Here is a 7,426-nt window from a genome sequence, read left to right on the forward strand (position 1 = left end):
GGTTTTTTTTGTGAGGTCCTGCACCTGCGTGTCGGTGTGGAGTGGACGTTTCGGAGTGGATCTGCGTGTTTTACAGCAGCTTCACACACTTTCAGCGCTGGCTGGGCTGACGGGGGGCTGCCAGATCTCTCCAGTGTCGTCTGGCTTTCATCTTAAACCGCGTGCCTCTGCGTCTTTTTATTGTTGTTGTTGGTGTTTGTTTGTTGTTGTTTTTTTCAAAGACTTTCAAATGCGTGGATGCCAGCCAAAAAAAGCTCAGCTCAGCTCAGTCGTCGTAACTGGAGCTAGGCTTCAGCCCGCGTGAAGGAAACCGAGACACAGCTTCAGGCTTGGATCCTGCGTGGATCGTATGTTACTGCACGGCACGTTTTCGCAGGTGGTGACTGAAGCCTGCTGCTCGGAGGAGATGGCGTGATATCCCTGTTTTCCGTGCTGACTACGATTGTTACAGTGGGAAGATATTAAAACGGGGGGCGGACCTTGGCTTTACACCAACTTTTTTTGAGGGGGGTGGGAGGGAGGGAGGGGGGAGGCTGGAAGAAGAGACTATTTACTACAGTTTCGTGTTGCCTCGCGTCACACTCGGGATTTGTCATCTAAAAGCAACATCACAGGATTTGAAGTGCAGATCCGTTATTTTCCTCCCTCGCCGCTCTCGTGGAGATCATGGCCGAAGCCTCAGATGCGAACAGGTTGTGCACTGCAGCCGCGAGAGGAGACCTGAGAGAAACCCAACTGATACTACAAGGCAACGTTGACGTGAATGAGAGGAACAAATTCGGCAGGGCACCATTGCAGGTTGGAGACCCAAAATGACGATTAGAGGCTGTGCTCTTTGCTTTTAGCCTTACATTTTCACCGCAGGCTGTTCAACGTGTGATAGTAGCGCCCAGTGATCCTAAATAGGCAACCAGCTTCAAATGAATAGGCATGTCTGTCTCAACTGTCACGGATTTAAAAGATCTGGTTGTGAGAAAATTAGGCTAACAAACGGACCACACCATGCACCCATCTAACTTTCTTTAATATGGTTGCACTAAATGCTCCATTTCTTTTATTACGTTCTGCTATATGGGTGTATTATTTCACCTCTTTGTTGTTATTTCTTATTACCTTCCTTAAGAATTGTTGTATTTTATCTGTCATAAAAGCTGCACAGTAAATGCAAATGACCTCCGTGACATACACTAGGACAGTTAAGGCAGATTTAGTTGAAGCTGATTGTCTGTATCTACAGCCAGACATTTACTTGACATTTTTGAAATATTTTAAAGTAGTTGTAAAAGCTGTAAAGCAATTAATTCCTCATATATTGGTGCAGACCTATAGCTTTTTATGAGTGACTCTGCAAATACTGCATTCTCATAGTTCAGGCCTGCCAGAGGTGCACGTGTATTATTAGTGCATATAAATGGCCTACTTGTTGAAGCAAACCTCAGAAACAAACAGAAATTGGTGTCACTTTTCTGGCATTTTTTCAGGCCATATAGATGTTTAATATCAATTAGCATGACCATGGGTTTGTTTCCATTAAACGGCTATTTTTGCTGCTGTTCTTTTGGCCTGCATTAAAAGTGAAAATTATATTGACTAAGCAGAATAGTTCAAAGCATCACTAAACACATCAAAACACTTTAAATAATAATTTTATAAGAGAAAACAGGCTGTTCAGTCCAGTCATGAGAAGAAGGAAGAGTGCCACATGCACTGCAGCCATAGTCTGTTGATAAATACTGGTCAAGGTAAAATACAGTCAGCGATTACTCATAGTTATATACTGTATTCACACAAGCATCTTGTTTCGGCTTCAAAATTACTACATATGTGGGATAAGGCACATTTAGGGGAATCCCAAATGTCGTGTCAACAAATGTGCAGTTGATGTAGGCTAGGCTAGCCTGTTCCTGATGGCCTGTATTAGGATGTACGCATTTCAGCCGTGCTGTTCCCTATTTGCTGGTGAGAGTATTTTAGTTGTAGTTTTACGAATATATTTCTATTTCTATAGGCCTGTACGTTTTTATGGGACATACTTTCTGTCCAATCAGGGTGATTTTATGGGAGATACTTTCTGACCCAGGGAGATCTCCTTCTACACAAAACCAAAGAAAAATTCAGTTTAAAACGGAACACATAGGCTAATTTAATAATTGTGGTGTTAATCTTAATTATAACAGCATGTGCTGGATGATTTGGCAACAGATTTTGCTTTGCCTACACTAAAATTAGATGGATCACTGACTGTGTAGGCTAATTTAGTGTGAGGTTAAGCTAAATGTCTGTAGGCCTCTACCAGCATGTCCAGTCAGGGACGTTAGAAATCAGGTCACAGTTTAGAAGTACAGATCAGGTCTGAACAGCCTGTTTTGTCTTACAGAAATGATCATTTTTAATGATGCCTTGAACTATTCGCTTCTGTCTATTTTAATCTGCTCAAGTGTAATTTGCAGTGTCAATGCAGGTCAAAGGCTAACAAACGAACAAAAAAGATATTTCATAGAAAAACATTGGCTTCATTCTCGAAATTAATTATGGAATTAATTTTAAAATGTTAAGCTTTAAGATTAGTCCCATTTATTTCCTGTTTGGGTGCACTGTAGCCCACATACGCATTTGATGAGTATATGCTTAGGCTGTAGATCTCACGTAGAGTGTAATAGCTTCATTTTTGACCACAATAATAGTGTATTAAATGTACAATGTGTTTTGGTATTTATAAAAAAAACAGCATAGTCATTTTGGACCTTTTTGTGCTTTTTCTTAAGTACTGATTTATTAATGTTTGTATTTTGTGTAACAGTGAAATTTAGTGCACATAATGTCTGCACAATATGTATTTTGTTAATCATCAATATTTGGCTATACATACAAATCAGTAACCACGCTTTGTTAAATTTAAAATATATATTTATTTATTTATTTTTACTGTGCAATGCATTTAGCCCAAATATCAGACTTGCTAGATGAAAGTTTCTGAATGAATGTGAAATAATGGGGGTTTTCACATGATCCAGAAAATGGAAATAATTTGGTTAAAATAATGCAGGCCGGTCATTAATCATGTCACACCAAGGGGTCACTCCTGATGGCCAATTAAGCAAAAGTGGGACACGGTTTTTTGTTAGGTGCACCAGAAGCTCCTGTAATGACCACGCCCAAAAATATGCCAGGCCAATAAAATTGGTGAATGACATGCACGCTGAAGCGATTCATCGCTATGCGGTTCTTTGCTGTATATCGTCGCATCAAGCCCACCATATTAATAATGCCTGCCCCTCTTCTCGCAGGTGGTGAAGCTGGGCTGTCCCAGAGTGGCGGAGGTCCTGCTGCAAGCCAAGGCGGACCCGAACGCGCGCGACCCGGTCAAGCGCCTCACGATAGCGCACGATGCGGCGCGCGACGGCTACGTGGACATGCTCGAGGTGCTCGTGACTTACGGCGCCGACGTCAACCTTCAGGACAGCGACGGCAACCTGCCTTTGCACCTGGCTTCGCGTGAGGGCCACCTGAACGCCGTGCGCTACCTGGCGCCGCTTACCGCTTGGCCCTTCCTGCGCAACCGCGAGGACTTCACGCCGCTCGACACGGCGCTCGCGCACCACAGAGCGGACGTCGCCCAGTGGCTGCAAACCTACAGGCCCCCCGCAGCCACAGCGCCCAGCTTAGACTAGAGACCATCAGGCTTCGCTGTGTGACAGAGGTAGGCTAGCGAACATGCTGAACGTGCGTTCTGAAGTAGCAGAGAAGTATTCAGCCAACTACCTCTTTTCCTGCATTGTGAAATCTCAGCTGTGATCCTGTGAGCTCGAGGGAGGCTCATGTTAAGCACTCACAGGGGCGCCCTGCATTTACACATACACACTAGTTATGTTGCATCTTGCATTACATTATTATAACCCCCCCAGTTTCCACAAAGCACGGTAGTGTTGAGATCATCTGAATGATTAGTAGCATCCCAGATAGCAAGAGGATAGCGGGCCACTGCTGGCCAGCTGACGGTAAAGCTGGTGGCTCCTTGGGGTTTAGGCGGAGTGTTAGACAAAACGCCACTGTCCAGCGCTCTATTAACTTATTCTTCCTCCATTTCTTTCTCTCGTTATCATTTGTAAGTGAGTTTAGTAAATAATTTTAAAGACAAAATCAGGAATAACGCCGGATATGCAGCTGTAACCAATCTAGCAGTTTCAGCCACAACATTTTCAAAAAATTCATTTTATATTAGGTTTGTTATGTATTCTCCCTCAGTTGTTTGTAATATCTGTTTTAGTTTAATTCCTAAAATAAAAGTCTATGTGAATTTAAAATCTATTTGAGAAGATTACAGACTAGTTAGATCTTGTATGCAGCAGAGTAAACTGGGTGGTCCAGCAGATCGATGTATGCTTGCTATCTGGGATTCAAGGTGTGATCTTTTTTTTCAACAGCACGTTTATGTGAAATTCATGAAATCCCTGTTTTTTTATTTGAAAATGTGACTTTTATCTGGCAAGCTGCGCCCTACGCCCGTGCAGCTGCCACTGCAGTTTTGATGTCATTACACTTGTGCACTTGTGCACAACACCGCAAAACTCCAGCAAAGGAGCACAACGTATGACCGGAGGAATCAATGGAGCATTCACGTTTAAATCAACTAAAAATGGGAAAACAAACAAAAAAAAAAAACTTTTTTGAAAATGAAGTGTATTTTACTGAAAAGGTTTTGCACTAGGCCTATAAAGATCAGAACCGGGAGATCTGATACTATGCCCTTTTGTTCCTGTTTGTCGATTGCACTTTTGCTTGTACATAATGCATTTTATTACTTGTCAGATTTAACTGTGAACGAATATCTTTTTGTTGCAACGAGACATATTTGCAAAATAACCAAAGACAGTCGGCTGAACGGTTTCCAAACAAGGTGCCATCTTTACCTTAGACTCTGGATCCTACATACAGGCTCAGGAGGGGTTTGACTCGCATTGACTGAAAGATTAGCTGTGAAAAGCTGCAGACCTGGCGTTGGGAAGCCTGAGTAAAAACGAGTGGATGTAGCTTTCCAGAACATTACTAATTGATTGGTGAATGATTTAATATGAAATAATAAAACGGTGCCACTAAATCCCGGTGTCGGTGTGATGATTTTATATGAATGTATTTCTGTTCCTCTTTATGTCCGTGTTGATTTTTAGCTCACATGACCAAACGCACCATCGATTTAACTGCTAATCATTCAGTAAGATTAATTATTAATGAATGCATACTACGTAACCACGTGTTGGCTGATCATTTAACAAGCATTTCAGTCTGGCATATAAGGAGACCACATGCATGTTCCTGTATTTTATTTATAGGAAGAACATTAAAGCTCTTTATGTAATATTATGCGCATTTGTGTATGCCCTATATTTTTCTACAATCGAAAAGTGCTTTGAATGGGGTCAAACTAACATTATACTCGGCTTTACTTTCAGAATGAGAATGTAAAGACTAGCCTGGTGCAGTGGTGCTCGGTGTGCAGCTGATGCTAATGTTCCCACTTTAAGTGCATTAAAGCGATGTAGCCGGCTTTTACTCAACCTGACCGAAAAAGCGTTGCCTGTTTATTTATATTTATATATGTATATATATATATATATAAAATTTAAGGCTGTTGTTTAACGTTTTGCGACAGAGTGAAAGCAGAAAACGCAGAGAAGGAAAATCTCCAACTTCTGGCTGAGGAAGTGAACAAAATAAATTCCGTTAGGTCGGTGTGAGGACATAGCCTAGCGTAGCCTGCCGTTCTCTGACTAGCCTTTCCAGTTTTGGCGCCCATTAAAAAAACCGCTCGTGTTGTGCTACAAAAGACAGTGCTAAAACCTGAAGAAAGTCACACAACGAGTGCAGCTTTTCAACGGCTCTGTGAGGATTTGGCAGATGTGAGTGAAATGAATCTCTTCCTGGTTGCGCGGCTTCGATAAGGCTGCAGCTCATCACTTCATTCAGAGCGCAGATTCTAAACTGAACGGCTTTACCGGGCAGTTCACCGGGCTGCCGATTTACATATGGCTAAAAACATTACTCGTGTTACCTACGCGTCGTAACAGCGTGTATTACTGGAAAACAGCGGGCTTATCTGCTCTAGGCGGTCTCCCGTACTGGAAGCAGCACGCTGATTGACGCCCACAGCACAAACGCCAGTGGATACTCGTCGCCTTCATAAATATTAGCGTTGGCTAAAACGTTGTAAAGAGAATTTTAGACTACTGCGATTATAAAGACGTTCGTGGTGATTTCAGACCGTCGTCTGATTAAGTATGAACACGTTCTATGTTATTGATATAAGCATCTTTACTTGGAAAATAGGAGACTGATTTGCACGTGAATACTATCCCCCCGTCTCTGTTTATGTATAACCACTTGGTTTCTCTTGTAGATCTAATCATTTGTGAGGGTGTTTGTGTGATAATATGGTACAGCACCAGACAATATAACGTTAGCCATGCAGCCCAGAGTTGTTGGGCATTTGTGTTTTCAGTTGTGTACTGAAGCATTTATAACCTATTAATCTTATTAGTGATCATTGAATAATTAACAACAAAATGGAAATGAAGCATGCATAAATAGGGGATCATTTTTCCTGTGAACTTAAACAATATCACCGTGACCTATAGCTCAAAATGAAATTTCAGTTCACATTAAATGAATGTTGTATGAAAAATACCTCCATTTCATTTTGAGTACCCAATTGTATTTGCTGCTTTAAGTTGTGACTTGGCTAGGAGGCCAAATGCAGTGCTCAGCCCATGGAACAGTTATCAGTGAGGGTCTTTTGATCCGTCTTTTAGTGTGTTTTGAGAAGCAGAACTTTGGTTGGTATTTCAGAGGCTTTGCTTTGCTTGCACACTGGGATTACAGTGCACTTTTTGCTATTTCTGCCTAATTGCCCAATATTGTTTTGCTGTGTCCTAACGTCCACTCCATGGCAGAACCTTTGCGTGTGCGTCTTCATTTATATGAAGCTGAATTCACAAACATTTCATCAACTCCACAGGTTGATATTTAGAGAATTATACCACAGTATGTGTCATGAATGATTGAAACCCAAGGCCTGAATAATTGAGTAATATAGTAGGCCACTTCTAAACAGAGCATTCTTTGATGCAGGAGGAAAAGGTTGTGCATTAGCCTTTATCATTCCCCTGTAATACCAAATGAACAGAATAATAGAACAAATAAAAGAAAGCAAATATTCAAACAAACAATGGGATTCATTCAAGCTCATACTTTGGCGTAGATTGGCACATTTTTAACCTTTTGACACATTTTTAACCTTTTGAGCCCTTGGCTTATTATTTAGTTATTAACATTAAAATGGACAATTCATTAACAACTGTAAACTATTTATTAACTATTATGAAACTAATGCACATGTGATGTAGTTCTAAGAGTGAGTGATGTACATTGT

General features: G+C 41.3%; 1 protein-coding gene across 1 annotated transcript; it reads left to right on the forward strand.

Moving 5' to 3' along the window:
* Window positions 1-533: 533 nt before the first annotated feature.
* cdkn2c (cyclin-dependent kinase inhibitor 2C (p18, inhibits CDK4)) lies at window positions 534-5,098 on the forward strand. Its single transcript, XM_017693425.2, has 2 exons — window positions 534-798; window positions 3,288-5,098. The coding sequence occupies exons 1-2, from the start codon at window positions 667-669 to the stop codon at window positions 3,669-3,671; spliced, it is 516 nt and encodes a 171-aa protein (XP_017548914.1). The 5' UTR covers window positions 534-666; the 3' UTR covers window positions 3,672-5,098.
* The last annotated feature ends 2,328 nt before the right edge of the window (window positions 5,099-7,426 follow it).

The sequence above is a fragment of the Pygocentrus nattereri genome, chromosome 28 (assembly GCF_015220715.1).
Source record: "Pygocentrus nattereri isolate fPygNat1 chromosome 28, fPygNat1.pri, whole genome shotgun sequence".
NCBI classification, from domain to species: Eukaryota; Metazoa; Chordata; class Actinopteri; order Characiformes; family Serrasalmidae; genus Pygocentrus; species Pygocentrus nattereri.

What these genes read in the sequence shown, in the direction of transcription:
- cdkn2c (XM_017693425.2), top strand. Translation starts at nt 667, where the DNA reads ATGGCCGAAGCCTCAGATGCGAACAGGTTGTGCACTGCAGCCGCGAGA. An exon ending in TCGGCAGGGCACCATTGCAG is followed by an intron (nt 799 to 3,287) that starts GTTGGAGACCCA and finishes CTCTTCTCGCAG; the next exon opens with GTGGTGAAGCTGGGCTGTCC.